Source organism: Diplotaxodon limnothrissa, linkage group LG19 (genome assembly GCF_057381915.1).
Source record: "Diplotaxodon limnothrissa isolate DT_005_m linkage group LG19, D_limnothrissa_male_GT1.1, whole genome shotgun sequence".
NCBI lineage: Eukaryota > Metazoa > Chordata > Actinopteri > Cichliformes > Cichlidae > Diplotaxodon > Diplotaxodon limnothrissa.
In genome coordinates this window covers 25,009,596-25,033,999 of record NC_140614.1, presented here as the reverse complement: position 1 = coordinate 25,033,999, position 24,404 = coordinate 25,009,596, and the positions used below count along the sequence as shown (strand labels likewise).

The window sequence follows — 24,404 nt, the reverse complement described above, 5'->3', positions numbered from 1 at the left end:
TTCTTGATTTCCTTTTTAAATGACATTTTCTCTAACGGTTAAGTAAATATTTTCAAGTGTCAGACATCTAATCAAATATATATCATTTTTGAGTTCTCTTATTTGTTTTTATCTGCTTCAGGGAATAACATCTCTAATATGTCTTGCCAGACTGCAGTGAAGCTCTACAGATCTTGCCAAGCAGGTTTACGTCAGAGGCAGGCAAGGGATTCAGCATCACCCTACCAAGGAAAACATCTTTAACCTGGTTCTCTGTATTCTGCTGCCACCTAGCGGAGAAATGCTTAGGTTTTGATCATGATGGCACCTACCAAATCCTGGTATTTTCATGTCCCAATGTGTCTTTCATTTTCAGAAATGTTAACGTAAGAAGGTTTTGCCAATTGATAGCAACTACAACCACACCTGCCTTCTATTAAGAGCATTAATACATTAAAATATTCAGTGAATACTGTCATAAGGTTTAAACCCAGGTACTACATCTTTATTTAGAAATCACATCAGAGAAAATCTAGCCATAGCCATAGAGGAAAACAAGTATCATATTAATCCCCCAAACAAGAAAATATGTCATAACATAAACATAATCGATCAATAAAACAATAATCAGATAATATAAAGTAAAAACAATTGCTATCAATAAAATGCTAAACGTGAACAACAAAATGATGATATTCAATTGTGGCCACTAGCTGTACACTGCACTGACTTTGGAACATGAGTGGTTTCAGTGTCCTGGATATTTTTTTTTGTCTTCTGGAAATTAAAACTTGCACCGTCACGCATGACCTTGCAAAAAACAAGCAAAACATTAAGTGTCATTAGTGAAGGCTGGACCATTCTGGTAACGCCCAAAGCATAAACAAGGTAACATCAGGGCTGGGTGGCTGTGCTCCAACCCAGTCCCAAATTAACCTCAAATGTCAAGTAAATTATTTTATTTTACAGTTTGACAATATAAAATGCAGGCTCTGGCCTACTCCAACAGCAAGGGCTTGACTTTGAAGATAAATACTCAAAGCTTGCCTGGCTTTGTGTTCTAAGAAGCGATTCATCTTATGACCAAACATGCCCCAAGCCTAGGATTATAAAGAGGATGTGTCACAAACCTGAAAGTAGCTCAGCAGCATTTGCATTGATATGTTTAACGGTTTAAATATATGTACGATGGTCAAATACAGTACTGAACATATTTTTAGATTCAAGAAAATGCTGTTTGATGAATGCCCACTGCATTGTGTTTTTAGTTATTCCTTCAAAACCTGTACACTTGTCCCACACAATCACTGAGCGACTTTCAAATTTGACCTATTCTCTAAAAATCCTTTCCTTTAAGCTGCCACGCAGTCAGAGAATGTCTCCATCATTTTTCAGACGCACTGTGTCACACTGAAGGCGAACGGCTGAAAGGAACATGCTCCTGACAAGTCACTAAAGTGGCATGCTGCTCTTCACACGCAGAGGCACAGAATCCATGGTAAGCTAAACACAGGTGGAACTGAAGTAAACAGGTTGTCTACTCTGTTCATTTGAAATACGTCATGTGTTTAAAATAATGAGCCTAATCTAAAGAAAACTACTGTTCAGGCACAACAATGAATACTTAAATATGACATCAATCTGTGCAGTCCTCACTGTATCAGTGGGATGAGAACACAATTACATCCACTACACTGCAAGCGAAGAAAAGGTAACTGACACATAATCAACTATCATGATATTGAATGCATTCAGTGCAACCAGTAACAGATACATTGGGTCAACATTCACAATACGGAAACACAAATACCACTAAACCAGTATGTTCGGCTCATTTAACAGCGGTATGGAGCACTGGCTGGTCGCTTTGCCCATGCCTGGATAATGATCATACTAAGCTCCACTAGCTCCTGTTACACAAACAAATAAAACAGCTAGCAAATATTCTTTAAAATGTGACTGATCTGCGTATTATCATGAATGTATTTTAATTACCATGAAAGTGTGGCACATGCCTTGTGGATCAGTGATGACAACTGTGTGTGAGACAGTGCTTAAATGCTTTAGCGAACTCTCTAAGAGCATTTCCAGCTGTTTCAATTGACTGCCCTGTGATACATCAATCAAAAGGTATTTTGGGTAAGTCTATTCAGCAAGAATAGATCAAGCACACCAATCTTTTAGTCAGCAAAGATCTAAGATCATTGGCCAGAGAGAGAAGGGGAGTGGGAGGGTGAAGCCAGAACTTCACTGACCACTAAGTCTGCAGGTGGTGGTGTGCAGCACAGAGGCAAAGGGGGCAAAGGAGAAGGAAAGGAGGGCACAGGACTGAGCCTTCCCACTCAACCTAATACCACTTCAAGGACTCAAGAGTTATCTGAGGGGACATGCTCTTCAAAGCCCTCACTCTCCCTAACCAATGCCCTCTCCAGGATGACCCGGCCCTCCTTGTACCGCTGACTGTCCTCAGTAGCAAACTCATAGATCCAACCCAGCTTGCTGTTGCAATTCTTGCAGCTGACGTCCCTCACCATGTGTCTGCCGGTGAGCATCACTCTGTCCTGCACCTCACTGTACTGGAGGTTCACCACCTATAGGGAGGAGTTTAAGTTAAAGTATAACTAATGAATGCCTGTATTTCATTTGGTTTAGAGAAACATGTCACAGATGGTGTGTTCATGGCTAATTTCACTGTACCTTATTGAAGAGGAAAGCTCTGCCTGTGGCTCCTGTGAATCGTGTGGAGATTAGCTCAGACCTATTAGTCAGGATTGTGTCACAGTTGGCACAAGAGAAGAGACGTGTTCCGCCGATGTGGTCCAAGAAGATGCGCCCCATTGTCTGTTTACCGGGATTGACTAAATTAAGGCTAAAACATGAGAAAATTAAATAGTACGCTATGTATTCTAAGACTGTATTCTGGACTGATTGTAAACAGTATGAAGAAAGTGACCCCTTATAAAATAATACCCTTTAGCTGGCCAAAGTAATAATGCATATCAGTCTCTAACTTTTTTCTGGCATGTTCCACAACACAGAATTGTTTTTTAATCAATCATTAACAATACAAGTTGAATACACATATATAAAGGAGTCATTCAATCTCTGTTCATCAAATAAAAATAAATACATTAAAACTTGGGTTTTTTAAAGATTTGTTTGTTTAGGAATATGTGGAAAACTATCTGAGCTCAGTCACTCACTTATCATAGCTGTTTTACAAGTTAAGAAAGAAAGAAACTTGAAATATCCAAAATAATTGTACCAAATAAAAAAGAGGGTTGTTCTCAGAGATATTAAGGCATAAGCATAATTTAAGCATGATTATGGAAAAACAAACAAACAAACAAACAAACAAACAAACAGTTTCTGTTATTATCACAAAAATCTATTATGCGTTCTCTCTATATGGACTGGGGAAGATGAATGCACTAGCTTACGATTCTTAACTATGTTTTGAATTGTACACATAATACAATACTTTGGTAAAATTGATAGCACAGCCACTGAAAGAGTATCAGTAAAAACATGAATGTTTCTACTGATACTGAGAAAAAGTACTGTTTTCTCAGTTCCCTTAAAACACAAATATAATCCTTAATAATAATAATAATCGAGATAAACAAAAAGAAGGAGCAAAGAGACAAAAAGCCACAAAAAATAGAATCAAATGGCTTTTTCAACTTGCTTATTGTTACTTTGATTACAAACAGCTGCCTTTGCCCATTTGTCTAATTTATTATCAAAAATACTGTCCTTTATATAACTGCTTACAGAAGCTTAATACATCCGTCTATGTTTTAAAAAATTCCTATAAATAGGATAAAAACATTTTCATTTCATTAATTTTTCATTCGTCTTTTCTATTCTCATCTCAGGTCAGGCTTTGTAAGAACCGGGATCAGTGGCACATCATCCCAGCCCTCTGAAAAATGCTCATCAATTCCCATTATTTTGTATAAAATTTGGTTTCTTTTGTTTGTTTGTCAGTGGAACATGTGGAAACTAAGGTGTAAATAATCTTAACAAAGAGCACTCCAGTCGCCTTGGCACAGTTTCTCCCTGTTTCAACACTTTAGTCGTTACAACCACAGAAGTACTTCTTGTTCCTGGATGCCTTGTTATGAGTAATACTGGCTGTAGATGGCAGCTGGGCTTTGCATGGTGTCGATGCAATTATGAATAATGGAAAACAAACGAAGCAGAGATTTTCCCAGCTACCTAAAGAGAATACTTCAGAGGATTTTCATTGGGATTTTAGATAACCTAACCGACTGGTTTCGTAAAAATGCACCGAGCCAGCGTGTGAATGGAAGCTAACGCCAGGTTAGCCATTCAGCTAACAGAGTCAACAAGCGACCACAAAACAGATAATTCTACTAAACTCCAAATGACGGCTGCCTACCTTTTCAAATTCGGTCTGGTGACACAAAATGTCGTGCCCAGCGATGGTGTCACCGACTTTTTAAAGTAAATTTCAGTCGCACATCTGCTGTTTATACCGTTGTCGTCGTCGTGGCTTTGTTTTTCTTTTTCAGCTGTTCCTGTCCTCTGAGCTGAGCTCCAAACTAGTATCAACATCCGGTTTGTGACGTAGCTCCCTCTGCAGCAGCGACATACGGGTTTTCCGCCAGGTGTCAGCATATAACATCTATTCTCAACTTCTGAAAAATATGCTCCGTTCTCATTAAAATCGTTAAAAAATAATACTGAAGCTTATTTTTTTTTAAAAAACAAACATAATATCTGGATATAACAAAAATTTTAATATACCAAATAAATAAAGAAAAGCTAAACTACAGTAACTCTGATCTGCGGGCAGTAATAATATAATAATAATGGATTGGATTTATATAGCGCTTTTCAAGGCACCCAAAGCGCTTTACAATGCCACTATTCATTCACTCTCACATTCACACACTGGTGGAGGCAAGCTACGGTTGTAGCCACAGCTGCCCTGGGGCAGACTGACAGAAGCGAGGCTGCCATATCGCGCCATCGGCCCCTCTGGCCACCACCAGTAGGCGGTAGGTGAAGTGTCTTGCCCAAGGACACAACGACCAGGACAGAGCCCAGGGATCGAACCGGCGACCTTCCGGTTACAGATACGCTTCCCAACCCCCTGAGCCACGGTCGCCCCAGCCCCCCAGCAGTCTATCCTTCAAGCTCGGTTCCTCTACCAGAGGCCTGGAAGGTTGAGGGTCATGCACTGTATCTTAGCTGTACCTAGGACTGCGCTCGCCTAGCTTGGGAGTCGCCACACCTAGTGCTCCTATTACCATGGGGACCACTGTTACCTTCACCCTCCACATCTTCTTGAGCTCTTCTCTGAGCACTTGGTACTTCTCAGGCTTCTTGTGCTCCTTCTTCCTGATGTCTCTATCACTCAGAATCGCTACATCTATCAATATGGCTGTCTTCTTCTATTTGTCTACCACCACTATGTCACGGTGAGTGGGATGAGCCATGTGGAGGAAATGAAGGAGGATCCAAACGCAGGCAGTAGTGGAGAAGTGAGGGTGGTTTATTGAGCACAAAATAAGGACAAACAGCAAATGGAGCTCGAACTAAACTATACTGGGAAACAACTAAACTATAGCGCAGAAACCAGAACATGAACATGAAGCAGGGCGAGCAGAGGCAGACGATGGTAGACAGCAGGGTGAACACACGAGTGAGACACGGTGGTTACACAGACGGACCAGCAACTACAATGACGGAGGACACGACTTAAATACACACAGAGAAACACGGGAATTACACACAGGTGGTGGACACAGCTGGGAACAATCAGTAAGATGAGACAGAGGTAAAACTGAACACACTCACATGAGACGCAGACCTTCACAATAAAACATCACACGCAGGCTCGACATCGAGAGACAGACAGGAAATGACATATGAAACTAAACCCACATCTTAAACCCAGATAAACAGAAACATGGAACTCTAATAATAGACATCATAATCATCACCATAACACGACAAGAGAACAAGAACACAATCCCTGATGCAAACTTAAATCAAAACACAATAAACTCAAAATACTGGGTCCAACGGACCCAGAACCGTGACACACTATGTCCGGTTGGTTAGCCACCACCATTTTGTCCGTCTGTATCTGGAAGTCCCACAGGATCTTAGCTCGGCCATTCTCCACCACCCTTGGGGGCGTCTCCCATTTTGACCTCGGGACTTCCAAGCTATATTCGGCACAGATGTTTCTGTACACTATGCCGGCCACTTGGTAATGGCGTTCAATGTATGCCCTGCCTGCTTGCATCTTGCACCCTGCTGTTATGTGCTGGATTGTGCATCAGTTCCTGATGAAGCCTCTTAGGGTCCTGTTGATCTTGTATAGGTGTAGGCATTCCAGGATCCAGGTGTGGGGCATTGAGTCATAGGCCTTCTTGTAATCAATCCAGGCAGTGCACAGGTTGGTCAGCCTAGTCTTGCAGTCTTGGCTGACTGCTAGGTTTCGCGCCTCTGGTTTTCTTGACAATTCCTTTCTGTGCCCCGCTTACGTATTGACCCATGTGCCTGTTCATTTTAGCCAACAGGAGCTTCCATGTAGTACTGAGGCAGGTTATTGGCCGGTATTTGGATGGGACCGGACCGTACTGGGGGTCCTTGAGCATCAGGACTGTCCCGCCTTCAGTTAGCCATTCCGGGGGTCCATCCATCCATCCATTCGCTTCCGCTTATCCTTTTCAGGGTCATGGGGGGCGCTGGAGCCTATCCCAGCTGTCATAGGGCGAGAGGCAGGGTACACCCTGGACAGGTCGCCAGTCTGTCGCAGGGCTAACACATAGGGACAGACAACCATTCGCACTCACATTCACTCGCACATTCACACCTAGTGGCAATTTGGATTATCCAATTAACCTATCCCCACAAGTTGCATGTCTTTGGACGGTGGGAGGAAGCCGGAGTACCCGGAGAGAACCCACGCAAACACGGGGAGAACATGCAAACTCCACACAGAAAGACCCCGGCCTGATGGTGGAATTGAACTCAGGACCTTCTTGCTGTGCGGCAACAGTGCTAACCACCGTGCCACCGTGCTGCCCATTCCGGGGGTCTCTCGTCAATTAGCAGCTGGTTCATTTGTGCTCCCATACGCTCATGGAGTGCAGTCAGCTTCTTCAGCCAGTAGGCGTGAACCACGTCGGCGCCTGGTGCTGTCCAACTCTTCATACTGGAGACCCTTTCTTGGATGTCTGCCACTGTGATGGCTACTGGACCCTGTTCAGGGTGGTTGCTGTGGTCTGCTCTCAGATCCACCATCCACTGAGTATTGGGTTGTGTCCTTCTCCCATATGCTCTTTTAGTATTCTGTGGAGAACAGCTGGTTTATTCTCATGCCTTTGTTACGTAAGGCCCAAAATGGCCTCCGTACAAGAATGTAGTAGCTCTAATATTGACCAGTAACGAACCACCACACGCACACTGTAATGGGTTACACAAGATTTATTTGTTCTTTCTCCGGGTAAAACTACTGGCTGAAGACACAACTCTGGCCAGGAATCCAAGGCCCAAAGCCACCACGGTCAGGGTTGTTAGCCTTTTCAGGCCTGACTTCGTTCGAGGCTGGGTCTCCACATCACATCCTGGGAGCTGGAACTTCCCCAAAACTGGTCCAGTTTCCTTGTCAGGGGCACAGAGAGTCTCCAGTCCAGTGTTTGTTTTCCTGCCTTCCAGCACATCCACTCACATCCCAATAAGAATGAGTCCTCCCTCCAACATCCTCAGTTTATTTTAAAAGCAAAACCAGGCCAGGTTAAAAATCTTTTCCATTAAAATGTGCACACTTCATCCTGGATCTTCGAGGCTTCCCTGCTACACTAATGTCCTACTAAAAAAAACAACGACAACCCCTACTTCCTGTTTCCTCTCCCCTTTATAGAGAAGGGCTCCAATCCTCCCCAATCAGCTGCTCCCTGTATTCAACTCCAAATAGCTGGCAGCTGGACTAGAGTAGAATCTCCACTCCCACATGGGTGTGGCCCACACCTCACATCAAACACAAACAAACACCAAAGCATGCAATTAATACAAAACAAAATCTAAAGAAATGCCAACCCAAAAGCTTAGTGGGGGATTCTCTCCATCCTTTTCCACCATGCTATACTCTGTAACACCTTCAATCTCTCTGGTGTATCTCTTCAAGCGGCTGGCCAAAGCTGTGAGTCTTTCCAAGGCTGTACTTCTTAAGCACCTTCTTTGTCACACTTTTCTGCAGATCCAATAGCTACCATATTCCACTGATATGGAATATGAGAAGCTGCAGCAGCGAGAGAACTGGGTGAACATGAAAAAAGAAGGCAGTTGTGTTGAAGTTGTAGACCTTAGCTCTTTCAGCTCCTTCCCAATACACCTTCAGGCTCTCCAAAATGCAACATCCTTAAATCAGCAGTTGTAACACATATGTAGTGTGTGTAAGTAAGATATCAGTCAACTGGACTAGCTCCATTTTTCATAGATCAAAAAAGTCCCGATCTCTAGTGAAGCTGTTTCTTATCTTTTTCTGCTTAGTTATTCAGTTTGTCCTTATTTATAACCTGGCTGTTTATGCCTGTTTTGATACAACATGTCATAACATTATAAACCTAAAATGTTTTGCTTGATGGAAAACTCCTGACAACTCGAAAACATCAAGATATCTTGATTGATTATCCTGCACTGATTCCAAGGGTCAGGTCTATCTGCACAGCCATCTCAAAGGACACAACTCATAAAGTATTTAGCAATCTAATCATATCTCAAAACATCTCCAAAAGCGAACTTGCTGGTTGTTAGCATAAAATTATATAACCTGGGTGAAACACATACAACACCAGGAACTCCCATTCATCATTATTGGTTAAGAACCGTCTTCCGACAAAGTGAAGCATTAGTCCAACTATAAATTGTGGGGCAGCATATTTAAAATACACAGAAATCATCCCTGAAAGCTAGAAAACTATAAACCTGCAAATAATTTTCTTAGTTGTGTCTTTACACCCACGTGAGTTTTACTGTGAATCACTAATGTGATCCTCACGATGTGTCATTGTGTCCACAAACCCCTTCCATGACATAATGGAACAGAAACTGGTAAAATTTTAACTTCAGAATAGTTATTTGGTTTAAAATAAGCAAATTACACACAAAAAATTACCTAAAATCATGACATATGGATTTTATTCATTCAGTTGATTCACTAATATGCCAGTCATTGTTATATAAAGGTATTTAATCTCTGACTTAGAAGTCCAAAAACTGATACTCATTTCATGGTCCTTTGATTTATGTGTCCCAATAGGTGACACAGCACAATTATAGCTGTAGAGATAGAGAAAGGGATGTGATCGATTGTCATTTGGATAAACTGATAAGAAGGGGTTATAAAAGAGAATAAGAGCAGATGTGTAAAGGACAAACATAGCAGGGAGGACTCTTTTCTTTTCTGTTTGACAGGGTTTCCTCTCTGGCTCCCTTCTTTGCCTTTTAAAACTTTGCTCTCTCTGGAATCCCGGTCTTTTCCACACTCTTTATTGATATGCTGCACTTTTACAGTGAGTGAGAGTTTCGTTCTCTGAGTCTCAAAGGTAAATAAGGAAGAACTGCACAAATTCCCCAGCGTGGAAAACACTCTGACCACATCATGGCTGCGCTCCTGATTGTGGCTATCCTTGTTGGATTATGCATGACATATTCAGGTAAGTACTGAACAGGTTGGACTACTTTAATGTGCTCACTTATGTAGCGAATTTTAAGGGCAAGAAGGCACAGCATGAGCTGAAATCAGAATGATCTTTTGACTGAGCGGTCACTGCTGGCTCATGCATGATTTACCTAATTTGACCAGTTTGACAGCATTGTTTCCTTTACAGAGTGCCTTGTGTTTAAGCTGTGTTTTATACTAGAATTATCTCGTGTTTGCTGATGTACACTTTATACACTGAGTATAAAATGTTTGGGTTGAAAATGCAAATGTAGTAAATTACACAGAAGTCTTGTTAAGTTGCAATTTTAAAATCTGAGAAGCATCTATGAGGGCACTCAGAGAGAGTGTATTAGCTATCCCAGCAAAGCTAATACTTTATCTTTCTGTTTTAAATAAAGTAGAACTCAAATAAATATAATGAGTTTTTTTGCCAATCAGTCATCTCTCCACCTGGCTTAGATTTGGAGTGCGCAAACATTAATTTAGTTGATTATTCACTAAAAATCTCAAAGAGTTTTACAAAATTAAAATAAGAAAAATGCAACTTTTTTATTGTTACCTGCTAATATTTTTTAACCTAATTAACTCTTTTTAATTTAAGATTTTCAACTTTTATAAACCGCCTAACTTCTACTGATTAATTTCATGGGTTTGGTTTCATTTCAGTATTTTAGAAATTTAAACGTGTTAATTTTGACTTACGTCCCATCTAGATGGTGTTGAAGGTGGCGACCAGACAAAAGTAAAAACAGAAGAGGTACTTTTTGCCAGTTATCACACCTTTTTGTCTGCACATTCATATTTTATACTATCATCTGTATATTGCTCTTGTAATGTACTAATGTACAGACTTTTTTATGTGATTCAGACGGAAATGTACATGTCCATACTTTGCTCACCATTACCACCGCACTTGTCTCCATCTTCTTCAGGTAATGCTCCCTGCAGACATAATCAGTGACGGCACTGAGTTAAAATTCAATTTTATTTCTATAGCATCAAATCACAACAACAGTTGCCTGAAGGCGCTTAGTCACTACTTTCATCCTTCTATAATAGGTCTGCTTTTAAATATATTTTCTAGTGTTGCATTATGAGATTGCTGACATTTCATTTCCTTGCTTTTCCAACACCAGTTCATGCTCTGACACCTACTGATATCACCACTGTTTATACCTTGGGAATACCAGATTCAAACAGGTATATTGCAAAACAAAAAAAGCACAAATCTAAGTAATACTGAAGAATGAACACTGAATGGGTCAGCACGTACTGTGGCTTTAAAAGTAAACCTAACTGAACACAACCACCGTCTTATACAATGTGTATGTCTTCATTTTTAGGGATGAAGCCTCCAGAATTATCAGTAGACTAGCTGGTAAGTCTCATTTACAGCCAGTTGTACTATTTTCAAATATCAAGAGATGAATGTATAAAATGAAAAATGTACAATGCAATCTAATATAAATAATCACATTGGTTATCAACTGTTAACCTTTGAAATTACTTTTACATGTAGTATTTGTAATCACAAAACTGTTTTCCCAAAATACTTTGTTACTTTATGACTGAACTTCGGTTTCATGGTTTCAAAGTTAATAATTTCCCAACTAATTATTATTATATCATTTAAATCTCCTATTATTGTTACGGGAGTGATGAGTAAGAGAACCCAGACGCGGATCGCTCGTTAAGATTGAACAGTGTCTTTATTTACAGTGAAGCAAATCCAAAGTAATCCATAGTGCTAAGTCCCTTCCGTGCTCCCCTCGTGTGTCCATACGACTTTCGTAAACAGTGACGTCTCTCCTCTCGTATCTCCGTCTCACTCGTAGCCTGGAAAAAAGGCAAACAGATGCGGTTAGCCTCCCTCCGCTATCAAACGTTTGTCTAACACTCGCTGAATTCGAGTCACTACCCGGCTTGGTGGAATACTCCAGCGCTGTCTGTCACTCAGCCACACCATTAAATAGTTCTGTCACAATGGTGGATGATTGGCAGCAGCTGGCGAGGAATCAGTTGCAGGTGGGACCACTCAGAGTGGCGGAACTTCCGGGTCGGACATCTCCCGTTGCTACGCAACCGCGTAACAACTACAACGGAGACAAAAACAGAGCGGGAGAACAAATACACACACACACACACACACACACACAGGTCGCCGGTCGGGGCACCGTCGAACCTGACAATTATGTTATCAGGCCTAGAACTTGACCATTAATCTTGTTTTAGTTAACCACTATAAACCTGCTTTATCATTTCACCTTTCACTGCCAACTTCAAGTGGATTAAAGCTTTTTTTAAAAATGCTTATCAAATCATTAAGGCCTTTGTGATTATGTTTTATGTACTTTTACAGTTAATAGTTCAGTTCAAGGTCAGGGTTAATAAACATATAGTTTCCTTTATCTGTAAGGATAAGATAGGGGCCATAAACATTGGTTAGTGACCCTGATTTCACATGAACATAAAAGAAAGCAAGCTTTCTTTTTATCGTCAGTTATCATCTATGTCATAATGTACATTGTCTGTACATTATTATTGTGTGTTAACGCCTACCACAGTCTTCACTGTAATGTCTTTGTGGTTTGAATAGAGTTGCTGTCCATGTTTAACCCCACGGTGATTGCTCAACAATCAGCTCAGAGCTCATCACAGTCCAGGTAAAACACATTATGCCCATTTTACAGATAAATACTGTTTAAGAAGACAGATGCAGGGTTCTTTACATGAGAGTTTCTGTGTTTGCAGGAGTTTACTGGAAGAAGCCGAGGATCTTTCACTCTCCCTTTCACATCAGGTAGAATTAACCCCTGTCATATTAATTTATGCATTTTAAACATCTGAATGTTTCTGTGACCTTTACAGTGAATGAGCTTATCCACTATTAAAACAATGGCATATACATAAATACAAATGAAACAGATGACAGGATACTTTCACTAAAACATCAATCTCAGCTTGATATCTCAACAAGGAGACATGGTGTGCTTGGGTACTCCCATAATCACTAACTAATTTAAATCCCCCAGTCATGGTTATTCAGGAATGTCTCTGGTGGTGAAATGCCACAGTTATTAATTAATTTTAAGTTTCATTTTTATAACCAATATCACATACAGAGGTTCAAAGAGCTTCACAGGCATAAAAACGTATTGATAAATGAGGCCACTTTAATTTAAGACATTTTAACGCATGAGTGAAAATCAGTCATATATAAAATCCTATGAAGCACAACGAGAGGAATGAACAAAAGCATCAAACAGAAACAGAAAGTCAACGTGAGATTGATGGAAACTGTTACGTTTTCTCTGGGTAGATGTGAACAATGACAGGTTAAGTTCATAAACTGCAAGCATTCGCCCAACTGAGGCGCACTGTGTTATCCAAGAAAATCAAATCTAACAAAGTGTGCATGAAAAAGAAATAACTTAGACACTCATACATTATACTGCATGTCCTTTCAGGTGGAAGACTGGAAGCTTGTGCTGCTGTTTGTGCCCGCAGATTTCATATGTGCCTGTTCGTCACATGTAAGATCTCTTGTTTAATTTCTGCTGAGGCTCTATTTTTGGTGCCGCATGTGACGAAAAGGAAAAAATACAAAATGTTGCCATTTCTTTGTTCTTCAGGTTGAAGAAGATATTGAGGCTGCAGTGCAAGAAGTGGAAGCAGCTCTGCAGATACTGCAGAAACGGGTATGGTCCTTTTTTTGGATTCAGTTTTTCCATGAACATATGGATTGGCAATCAAAAATAACACTCTGGGTGTATGCTTACAGCTGCATCGTACTTTAGTTCATGTGGTCACCTGGAGTGGATATCATCAGCAAGATAAGTGAGTGTTTCCCATAAAAATCTACCAAAAGCAACGTGTTAAAAACTCATGTAAAACATGTTTCAAGTCTGTTCTGTGTTATGCATGTACAGTTATAGGATTGTTTTTAATTTTGTAGCACGTGTGAGTGTAATGCCAAACGCCTATATAAAGCAACTCTCCTGAAAGCACTGCAGGTAAACTACTTGTAAATAAATGCATTTTCTGTGCATCCTTTTTTTTTTCTCTCTGACATATTTTCCTGCCTAACTGACTATTTTATTTGGGATTTGTTTTCAGGATACTCTGAGCCATGTCTTCAAAAATCCAAAGTGGAATAACAACGGTGCAGACTTCACTGTTATGTTGCATTCAGCCCCCACTATCCTTGAGCCCCAATCAGACTCTGTAAGTAACATTGTTCCTATCAGCTACGTTGCATAATCTTTCCTTTATTAACAACTCATCAAATATTGCTGACTAATGTGTACCTTGCATATGTAATGTGCTTCCACACAGTCTAGCCTTGACCAGTTGACTATTCAACTCTGGACAAACCTGGTAAGTTCTTAAACCACACTTAGATGCAAAAAGGAAAATGTATAAAATGAAAATAGGCAGTGTGAAAGAGCAGCAGACTTCTAGAAATTCATTTTATTCTGACATTAAAACCATCCCTTCAATTTAAAGGCCAGAAATAACAAGTGTCAGATTAAACACAGATTAAAGTGTTAATATGCCTGACAAAAGATTTAATGATTTACTTCACGGGATTATCTACACGATGATTCCTCTCAATGTTGTTCACTCTGAATGCACAGATGAGTGGATTGTACTTTGTAGGCTGCTGGATGCAAAATAGCTGCACATATAACCCCAAATCTTAACCACTCATTGACCTTTTCTTCTCCAGCTTCAGCCACTGACAAGTGAGCCCAAGGTTACAGACAGAAATGCCATAACTTTTCCTTGCCCTAACCAGGTGAGTCACTGCAGTCTATTGAAAAATGCCTTTGAAGTGTTAATGTGTTATGCTTTCATCTCATAGAGTAGACTTTTTAAGTTATAAAATTCAATGTTAAACTGTTAAAACTGTGAATTTTCTGTTCTCATCCCAGGAGCGTCCTTTCCTGCGTACACAGATTAATTCCCCTCCTGAAACAGTGGGGGAATTTTACAACAAAGCAGCAGTTCAAGTAAGAGTCAGATATGTAAAAAAAAAAAGAAGAAGAAGAAAGAAAAGAAAGAAAGAAATAAAGTAAAGAAGATAATTTAAATCTGTAGATAAACTGACCTGAGTATATTTTTTTAGGAGATGGGTACCGAGATACCTTGCACAGACCGTAACCCGTCTAACACCGTACCCACATCGGGTGAGAAATGATTTTTAAATTCCACTACTACACTGAGGGATATGTTTCTCAGTCCAGTCATGCTCAGTCACATTGTTCTTTCCACTGTACAGTTAATGAGCTCAAACCTGGAGACATCAAGGTGGTGGCAGCGCTTGGTGACTCTCTAACAGTGAGTGTTTCCCTTCTCCTACAGCCCAATTTCATCTAATGGGAGTCCAAACAGTAAAATCAATAATACTACTGCTACTACTACTGGTAATGATAATAATGATAATACTAATAATTTTCAAAAACATTAAAATTTAATAAACAAATAATTTCAAAGGTAGGAAAGGGTGAGCAGTCTGATTCTTAAGAAAAATAATTAACTCTATCTCTCATTTGCACTTAATTTACAGACCCACTAGATCTAAAAAGGCATAAAACCTTCATTAAAAAATATTTTAGAAGTAAACAATCATAAAAGTATTTTATGATTTTATGTTTTTAACTTTTTTACTGTCATACTTTTACAATTTTTTGTAATCACGTTGGATTTTCTTGAAAAATTGCAGTTATTAATGACTTCTCTGCAATCTTTATACATTTGGGGTAGAATAGGATGCAAGGCAGGCTAGTTGTGGCCCAGGAGCCATATGTTTAACACCTATGGTATAGTACCTTGCAGGACCAACCAATTCATTCCTTTGGGTTTTATTAGCCCGGCTTTTTATTGTCTTGCATCTGATGTTTCCTGCAGGCGGCCAATGGCGTAGGTGCAAAATCACATAACTTGTTGTTACTGCTTAATCAGTACAGAGGATTGTCATGGAGGTAAGACAAGTTAAAATACAAATTTGTTTACATTTTGGAAGAGTTACTTTATAAAACTAACTAAATTTCTGCAACTTTCAGCGTTGGTGGTGACCAAAACATAGCCACTGTGACAACTCTGGCCAGTATGTCTCTATTTTGCACTCATGTTTTTGAAGTTGAAAAAATGGTAGTTGTATTTCACTTATTAAACTAAATTGTGGTTCTCATCACCATCACTAAAGGATATAGGCTTGAACAGGCCTATCTTTTATGCAATCTAATGACCTGAATCAACAAAATGAGTTTGGTTGCTAAAATGAAAGGGCACTTTTGTATACTTAAGAAATCTAAATGCTGTCACAATGACTAAATTACAATATAAGAGTATAACAATTAAATCATTATTTGAGGGTTGTTTTTTTTTTAACTTCTAATCATTTTTTCAGACATCCTGAGGGAGTTTTCCCCCTCCCTGACTGGATTCTCTACAGGAATCAGTGGACAGAACGATGCTAAAGCCTTTCTCAATCAGGCTGTTCCAGGAGCAAAGAGCGAGTAAGTCACATTTGTACTTACTTTCAACCTTAGCAGGATTTGCAGCATGCTATACGAAAAAAACATAATCAGCAAGTTTTAAAGATAACATTTGTTGCTATTTCTAGTGACATGGCAGGACAGGCGCGCATCCTAGTGGACAAAATGAAAAGCGATTCGGTAAGTCAGCAATAACTGCAGGAGAAATATGCATACTGGGGACTTTATTAGGTACACCTTCCTAGTACAGGTTGGACCTCTTTTTCCCAACAGAGCTGCCTTATTTCTGTGTGGCATGAATTCAACAAGATGCTGGAAACACTCCTCAGAGATTTTGCTCCATATTGACAGCATCATGAGTTGTCTGGTTTACATCCATGATCCATGATCTCTTGCTCGACCACATCACAAAGATGGTTTATTGGATTGGAGCACAAGCCGACCCAAGAAAATGCCAAGACTGTCGATACCAGGCAGAATGGATCCATGTTTTCATAAAGCATTAGCATTCGTTTCCTGTTCTTAGCTGACAAGAGTGGCACTTTGTGAGATCTTTTGATGCTGCTGTAGCCCTTTTTGCTTCATGGTTTGATTTGTTGTATATTCAGAGATGCTCTTCTGCAGACCTTGGTTGTAACAAGTGGCTATAGTTCCTTTTTCTATCATCTCAAAGCAGTCCGGCCATTATCCTCTGATCTCTGGCATCAACATGGCATATTTTCTCTTCATTGGACCATTCTCTGTTAACACTAGTAGTGGATGTGTGTAAAAATCTCTGTAGATCAGCAGCTTCTGAAATACTCATACCAGCCCAACTGGCACCAACAACTATACCACATTCAAAGCCACTTAAATCACCTTTCTTTCTCATTCTGACACTCAGTTAGATCACCTTGGCCACATGTTGATTTGTTGCCATGTGATTGGCAGATTACATATTTGTCTTAACAAGCAGTTGAACAGGTGTACCTAATAGAGTGGCCGGTGGGTGTACATTCAGACACAGTGTCATGTGTATTTTGTCACAGCTTTAAGTTAATAATGAACAAATTAAACACAGAACTTTACCTCTTATGTCCTCCAGCGTATCGATTTCAACAATGACTGGAAAGTTATCACCATGTTCATTGGTGGAAATGACATATGCAACTACTGCAAGGACACTGTAAGCGCTCCACATGTTGTCTTTGTTGTTTTATATATTGTACTTACCGGTACTTACTTTGCCATCATAATCAGGCGGTTTCATACCATTGAACTGCCATAAACTGCTGAATTAGAAGAAAAAAAGCTGTTAGAAATATAGTTTAAATTTCAAATGTCAATTTTTGGTCGAAATCAAATTTAGAGATATTTTTCATGTTGTTCATCCAAAATATTTTATGATTTTAATGACAACTTAAAATTATCCTCATTATCATAACAATCTTTCAGAGACAAAAGCCTCAAAAGTTGCTTGCTTTACTTGATTAACAGTCCAAAATAATCATTAAAGACAAGTAATCATAGCCAACTCCTGCATTAGTGAAGCTAGAAGAAATTATTCGGCATTCAAATTATAATCAAAATAGTTTAATTGTACGTTTCAGTGGAATAACTAATTCAATAATTTACCAGATATTTGTTTTTCACATTTATGCTTGGGATCTTTTGTAATAGAGATTTTGTTTCCCCCCTACAGATCTATTACTCACCCAGGAACGTGGTCCGTCGGATCAGTGAAGGTCTAGACATACTCCACCGTGAAGTATGTTCTCATCTTCTTGCACCTTGCTGCCACAGCCATTCAGTATCCCTGAATGTTTTCAATGTCGAAATCTTTCCAGGTGCCTCGTGCCGTTGTTAATCTGGTAGAGCTGTTTAGCGTCAAACAGCTACGTGATCTGCACAGTGATTCGACTTTGGGGTGTCCAACTTGGCTTGCAAAGTAAGCAATATTTTCTTGTGTTGGACAAACAGTTTGACCAAAAATCGTAAACCACTAATTGACACTCTGTGCATTTATGTTCCAGTATGTTTTGCTCCTGTGCCCTGAGTCCTAAAGACGGATCAGCTGAACTCGAGATGCTTGAGACCTACAACACAGGCTACCAGGTGTGAAAGAGAAAGAAGTTAAAAAGAAGGATTTTCCATAATTTCCACATGTCAAGGTTCAGGGTTCCTTTATTTGTCATTGTACAATTTTAAAAAATTGAAGAAAAAAAACAAAATTTACTCCTCCACTGCTTACAATAATGGCTCTGGAGTAAAGTGATAAAATAAGAGATGAATACAGAAAGAAAATAAATAAACTAAATAATTACAATTCTCTGTGCTTTCTTATGTGCATTACACATTTCTCAAGCTTACTAAACCTGACAGCAGCATTTTCAAAGGCATAAATAGACTGACTCTACAGTCAGTCTATTAAGGAATGAAAGTAGATTTCAATTATAATAACAGATTCTTTGTTTCTTTGGTTTAATAGCTGCATTGTATAGTAACTGAATAATTATGACTAAAAATTAAAGACACCTCTGTATTTTAAACAATTTCATGAGGTCATAATGAATTTATCTTGAGGTTTAAAAGCTTGCTACAACAAATAAGTGGACTTTTTAAAGGCTAAAGAGGGCGATATTATGATGTCATTGTCCACTGAATATAACTGTCACTGCAAAGTCAAAAACTTTATTTGCTTTTTATTCTTGTGAGGTCATCTTATGACTGTCTGTCCTCTCAGGTTGGCATGCAACAGCTCGTTGACTCTGGGCGGTATGACACGCATGGTAACTTCACTGTGATACTGCAGCCCTTCCTTAGAGGGCTTTCTCTTCCCAAGTTACAGGTAATGTCTTACAAATGTGAAACACCACACTTTTACAATATTTTTGTTTTCATTTAGGAATTTGTTTAACTTGAAAAAAAAAAAAGTCTTCCTTTCTTTGGCTTCTTTATAAAAGGACGGCCGGCCCGATCGCTCTTACTTTGCCCCTGACTGTTTTCATCTCAGCCAGAAAGCTCACACACTCATGGCCCGTGGTCTGTGGAACAATATGGTAGGAGTTTCTACGGCCATTATGACATCAAAATTTTCTCCATGCGGGTTTTTTTGTTTTGTTTTGTTATTTAACTTCTCTGATACTAAGTAACCGACTTTCATGCTCTTTTAGCTTGAGCCACTGGGCAGCAAGACTTCTACACAAAACTTCACAGCTGGTGTTGATTTGATTTGTCCCTCTGAGGTAAAAATGAATCTAAATCTCAACATTCTGCATTATTATGTTATTACTTTTATGCTTTCATTAGCTTTTTTTTTTTTTTTAATTTCCATTTTTCTTTCCAAATACAGACAGTCCCATTCATTAGGACGGCTGTTAATAGCGGCTACACCTTTCCAGGCCCACCACCCACTCCTGCTCCAGTCCAGGTAGGTTATAATTTAGGTGTTTCATACCCCCCAAACACTTGTGGCAAACATTTATTATTTACATTATGCACAATGGAAAATGATTGAGTCTTAATTATGAAATATATCTTTATCATATTACAGAACTGGGGGAGTGACTTCTCCTGTTCAAACACAGCACCGTCCAACTCTGTGCCCACTTCAGGTGCTCATCCTGTGTTATAATTCAGTTCTGAAATACAGTGATTACATGTCAAATATACTCATGTTGACTTTTTTAATAGCTCACAAGGTGCGACCAGCAGACATCAAGGTAGTGGCTGCTCTGGGAGACTCTTTAACGGTAAGCTCAAGAGCGTGACTGAAATTTTGTCATAACTGAATAAATCCTCTAAATAACTCCCAAAATTTTCCGCTCACTGTTTTTCATCCAAATCCTTCATTTGCCTCTCACAGCCATAGTCAACTATTTGGCAGCTATGCAGTTATCTGCCTGTGGTTTATGCGTCTTGTTTTTTCTTCTCTGTTTGTTCTCAGTTCTTGCAAATCTAATTTATTTCAAAGTTTCTAAATAAATCAAACGTACTTGCTTCTACAATAAAAACTGAATGCCAGAAAAACCCATTAATACTGTAATATTTCATAAATCACGTCACTAATAGACAAAGTAACAGAGTTACTGTCTAAAGGACGGATTTTCTTTGTTTTCAAGTACTTAAGAGCTGAAAAATACTCACTGGCACATTTTTTGGTCTCTGGGACCAATAGCGAGTAGATTAATCTGTAATAATTTATAATGGTAATAACAGTGTTACACATCACACCTTTTCTAGGTACCTATAAATCAGTTAATGTATAAACAGATAGAGTAATATCAACTTAATGACAGAGTGGTTGAAACGGGGGAATTCTGTTAATGATTCAGCTGTAAAATCACCTTTTCCCAAATGTAGGCCGCCTTTGGTGCTAAATCACAAAGTCTGGTGGAGCTAAGTACTGAGTACAGAGGAGTGTCGTGGAGGTGAGAGACCAAAACAATACTTTGCACATTATAAAGTATAAACGTTGCATTCTAAACACACATTCTTTGTTTGCCTATTTTTTTTATTAGCATTGGAGGTGATGATACTCTTGAGACTGTCACAACATTACCCAGTAAGTCAGAAACCTCCTGTGTTGAACTGTAGTGCACATAAGCACCACTAGATGGCAGAAATAATCTGACAAAAAATTGTATTTTGTCTTTAACTGAGTAAACTCTGTACCCTAACTTTTTTATAATACATACTTTAGATATCCTTAAGAAGTTTAATCCTGATGTCCAAGGAATGTCAAAGGGGACAGGAAAAAAGGAGGCTGGTTTCAATGTGGCCGTATCGGGCGCTAAAATATCGTGAGTTCTGACGTTGACGTGTTATCAGATATATAAACGGCTTTATTACTATGCTATCTTGGAAGCATTGCATGGGCTAATTATGTGCAATTCCATGCAGACAAATCCCTGCACAGGTCAGAAGCCTTATTGATGCCATGAAAGAGGACCCAGTGAGTTTAACATGCATTACCAAGTGATTTTTAATGTAGCCTTGTCTCAAGCCTTGCCACGTTTTCTGCGGGAAAACACATGTAATTAAACCTGTCTCTCTGAATCTGTCACCACCAATCAAACTAGGCCGTGGATTTTGAGAACGACTGGAAGCTTGTGACCCTCTTCATCGGAGGGAATGACCTGTGTCAATACTGCAACGATCGGGTGAGTTGCTTTAAGTCGTCACAGGAAATGTGGTTTGAAGGGCATTTCTAAGGGAAAAAATTATTTCCCTCTGCAAGTGTAGTGCTTAAACATCCAGTGGTGTTAAACGCCCTCTCGAGATATCATCACTCCCCAAATGGAACTAAGCACTGGAGCAGAATAATTAAGCCTTGTGAGCACCCCCCCCCCCCCCCCCCCCCCCCCCCGTTTATTGTTTTATTGTGTCAGACAGGGATGAGAGCAGACATGGTTTGTTTTCAATAAGCACATTCTGTCGCTTTAGCCCTGCAACACAGATCACCCCCTCCCTCCTCTACCCCGGCCTATGTCTGCGTTGAACAAGCACACAGAACACAGTGACAGGCCTTGTTCTCTAAGAGGCATAAACAACACAGAAGTCAACCGAGACTCTCTTCTTCCTGTCTCTGTCTTGCTCGCTCCCGCTTTTTCCTTTCTCATTTTAAACCCACCCCACACCCCCTCTCCCATTACACCCCTCAAGCTCCACTGTCAGGGTAGTCTCTCTTTTAATGTTTGTGCTTTGAAGCAGAATATCAAAGTGCAGCATCAATTTAAGATGAGCTCTGAGACTGTAGTGACAGCTTAGGGTTAGTTGTTGCTAGTGCGCTCTTACATGTTGCATGGCTCTCTCTTGGTGGATTCAAACTTGGCCACATTCCCCTCATATCTGCCTTAATTATGCTGCTGGCTACAACAAAAAGAAAAGAAAACACTAATGGGGTGTGGTGGGTGGGGCAAAAAGTCGTGGCTGAACTGAACTAAGTTCATGTGTTAATAAATAGCCTTATTGATTGCATCTCTCCAAACTACAGGCCATGCACTCACCTAAGAACTACAGCTATCATATGATGACAAGCTTGGACATGCTGTACAATGAGGTGAGACTATTTTTATTGACGTAAAAAGAATAATATTATATAGTAAGCTCATAAGTGAAGAAACCTTTAAGAGATTCTGAACCAAAAAAATATTTGGGTTCATCCAGTTTTTTAGCTCCACTCTTCTATGATTTTTTTTTTAATTGTAGGTTCCCAGGACGATTGTGAACGTGCTGGGGATCCTGGAAATTGAAGGTCTTCGCAAGATCAATAAGGACACCCTAGGGTGCAGTGTGGTGCAACAGTATGTTCATCAATCTAAGCAACTTTTCATGAATAAGACCATTGATTACAAGGCAGTCTAAATCACTTCTCGTCTATATCTAGGGAATCTGTCATAAGACATCAGGTCTAGGTGATAGATTGAGCAAGCGACTATATGCTGTAAGGCTAAATACAACAGCCGAGGTTCTCCGACCTGAGGCCCTTTCCTGTAGATCCCCTCCTCTTCATTGCACTGTCTATTGAGAAAAACTAGAATATCAGATATAATTTGTATTGTATGACACAACTGCCTCATACCAGAATGAATAACAAATCAGTGATTTTTCCCTGTGTATCCCCAGGTTTGTCTGCCGATGCTTCTTGGACCCGGGAGAGAATTCACCAGAGCTGGCAGAAGCAAAACGAATCAATCGGGAATACCAGGTTAGCAGGCTGGAGCCTTGATAGTAAAATGTTTGATTCTGAACAAGTGTTGATGAATCAGGATTGTTACATTACCTTAATAACATCAGCCATCTGTTACTCCCAGACTGAAACCGAAAAATTGTTGGATGGAGGTCGCTATGACGACAAAGAGGATTTTGCTGTGGTTCTCCAGCCTTTTTTTAAAAGCACCATCTTACCTTTCAATGCTGTAAGTCTTCCGTGTGCGCATCACCCTCCACTACGCTCTACATGTATTTATATGTAAACATTTAGTTTGCGGACAGTAACACGTCTGTCAGTGCTCAGGATGCATTTTACCCACAAACAGGGATGATTGTGTGTTTTCCCTCGTGCAGGAAGGCCAACCTGATGTCACATACTTCTCCCAGGACTGTTTCCACTTCAGTGAACGGGGACATGCTGACATGGCTGTAGCTGTGTGGAATAACATGGTGAGTCTTTTAATGTGGGTAGTAAAGGGATAACTGTTTGCCTTTATAATTACAACATCTCCCTGCAATTTATGCTGAACAGACATGCATTTGTGGTTTTGTCTCTAGATGGAACCAGTTGGGGAAAAACAGACGTATAACGCCTTTTCAAATGGCAGAGACAGAATCAAGTGTCCCACTGAGGTAAGGAATCAGCTGCAGAAGCACTTCTTATTGCAGCTTTCTTACAGGTTTATGGAATTGAACTTTGACATCCTATTTATATGTTCCAGGAACATCCTTACATCTTCACAAAGATAAACAGTGTGGCTCCTGCAGTCACAGCCACACCACCCATAACTGACATCACACCACAAGCCTCGGGCAATCCAAAGTGTCCTAACACTGTGCAAGCATGGCTCGCTGCTGTGCTGGCGGTTGTTGGCCTTCTGATTGGTTCAGCTGTCACCTGGCTCCTCTTCTCCTACAAAGCCAGGAAGAACAAGAAGAAGATGATGACTTCGGGGCAGATGAAGGGCACAGAATTTTAACTTTGTTATGTTTTTTCATGGGACTAACTAGGGGGGGAGGGGGGGGGGGATAAAGAGCTACTCAAACATTGACAATGAGGCTGTTTTTCAAAACTGTACAATGTTATATATGATCCTGTTTGCTTTGATAAATTAATGTTGTAACTTAAATACATATGTCTATGTATATATAAATATATGCAGTAAAATAAACACTGAATTAAGTTTCTGTGGTAATTTTGTGTATACTTGTAATGTGTTTTCATTTTGAGACAAATACTAGTGGGACTGTATGGTGTGGGTGGTGGGAAATGGAGGGTTAATTGGCAATAATTCATGAAACAGTGTACTGTAGTGTGACTGCTCAATCCTGACCCAGCTTAATACACTTGTTTGTGCAGAAAAAGCACTGCAAAACAGAAACTACTAATGCTCCAGCTGGTTAGGTTGATTATTACCTCCAAAGGCCGAGCCTGCTGATAAAATATACACAGGAATGGTTTATGATCCCTTTAGAGTGATGAAATATGCCGACAGCTTCTGTTGATTATGTCACAAACTTGT

The 24,404-nt window shown here is 39.8% G+C and overlaps 2 protein-coding genes across 3 annotated transcripts; one reads left to right on the top strand and one right to left on the bottom strand.

Moving 5' to 3' along the window:
• Positions 1-474: 474 nt before the first annotated feature.
• On the bottom strand, positions 475-4,535 carry LOC146612308 (protein yippee-like 5). 2 transcript variants are annotated; one of them, XM_085342739.1, is made up of 3 exons: positions 4,385-4,535; positions 2,677-2,848; positions 475-2,570 (listed from the first exon to the last, which is right to left on the bottom strand). In XM_085342739.1, the coding sequence occupies exons 2-3, from the start codon at positions 2,815-2,817 to the stop codon at positions 2,346-2,348; spliced, it is 366 nt and encodes a 121-aa protein (XP_085198865.1). In that variant the 5' UTR covers positions 2,818-2,848; positions 4,385-4,535; the 3' UTR covers positions 475-2,345. The 2 variants fall into 2 exon arrangements, with proteins under 2 accessions (XP_085198865.1, XP_085198866.1); XM_085342740.1 differs by having other exon boundaries at positions 2,677-2,820.
• A 5,090-nt stretch (positions 4,536-9,625) lies between these two features.
• LOC146612307 (phospholipase B1, membrane-associated-like) lies at positions 9,626-23,861 on the top strand. Its single transcript, XM_085342487.1, has 43 exons — positions 9,626-9,680; positions 10,402-10,445; positions 10,557-10,620; positions 10,825-10,888; positions 11,032-11,066; positions 12,285-12,351; positions 12,440-12,488; positions 13,156-13,221; positions 13,321-13,386; positions 13,470-13,525; positions 13,644-13,701; positions 13,805-13,912; positions 14,024-14,065; positions 14,418-14,486; positions 14,623-14,700; positions 14,817-14,877; positions 14,970-15,028; positions 15,599-15,672; positions 15,754-15,797; positions 16,101-16,209; positions 16,317-16,368; positions 17,273-17,353; positions 17,870-17,935; positions 18,015-18,115; positions 18,201-18,282; positions 18,911-19,015; positions 19,131-19,226; positions 19,341-19,412; positions 19,520-19,597; positions 19,721-19,781; positions 19,861-19,919; positions 20,530-20,597; positions 20,688-20,731; positions 20,870-20,969; positions 21,070-21,121; positions 21,249-21,329; positions 22,163-22,228; positions 22,378-22,472; positions 22,795-22,876; positions 22,983-23,087; positions 23,236-23,331; positions 23,440-23,514; positions 23,604-23,861. The coding sequence occupies exons 1-43, from the start codon at positions 9,626-9,628 to the stop codon at positions 23,859-23,861; spliced, it is 3,243 nt and encodes a 1,080-aa protein (XP_085198613.1).
• Positions 23,862-24,404: the final 543 nt, after the last annotated feature.

Bases quoted from the DNA above. Each gene is read 5' to 3' on its own strand.
- LOC146612307 (XM_085342487.1), top strand. From the start codon at position 9,626: ATGGCTGCGCTCCTGATTGTGGCTATCCTTGTTGGATTATGCATGACA. The intron at 14,066-14,417 runs GTAAGTTCTTAA...TTTCTTCTCCAG, and splicing joins TTCAACTCTGGACAAACCTG to CTTCAGCCACTGACAAGTGA. The intron at 14,487-14,622 runs GTGAGTCACTGC...TTCTCATCCCAG, and splicing joins CTTTTCCTTGCCCTAACCAG to GAGCGTCCTTTCCTGCGTAC.
- LOC146612308 (XM_085342739.1), bottom strand. From the start codon at position 2,817: ATGGGGCGCATCTTCTTGGACCACATCGGCGGAACACGTCTCTTCTCT. The intron at 2,571-2,676 runs GTACAGTGAAAT...TCCTCCCTATAG, and splicing joins GAGCTTTCCTCTTCAATAAG to GTGGTGAACCTCCAGTACAG.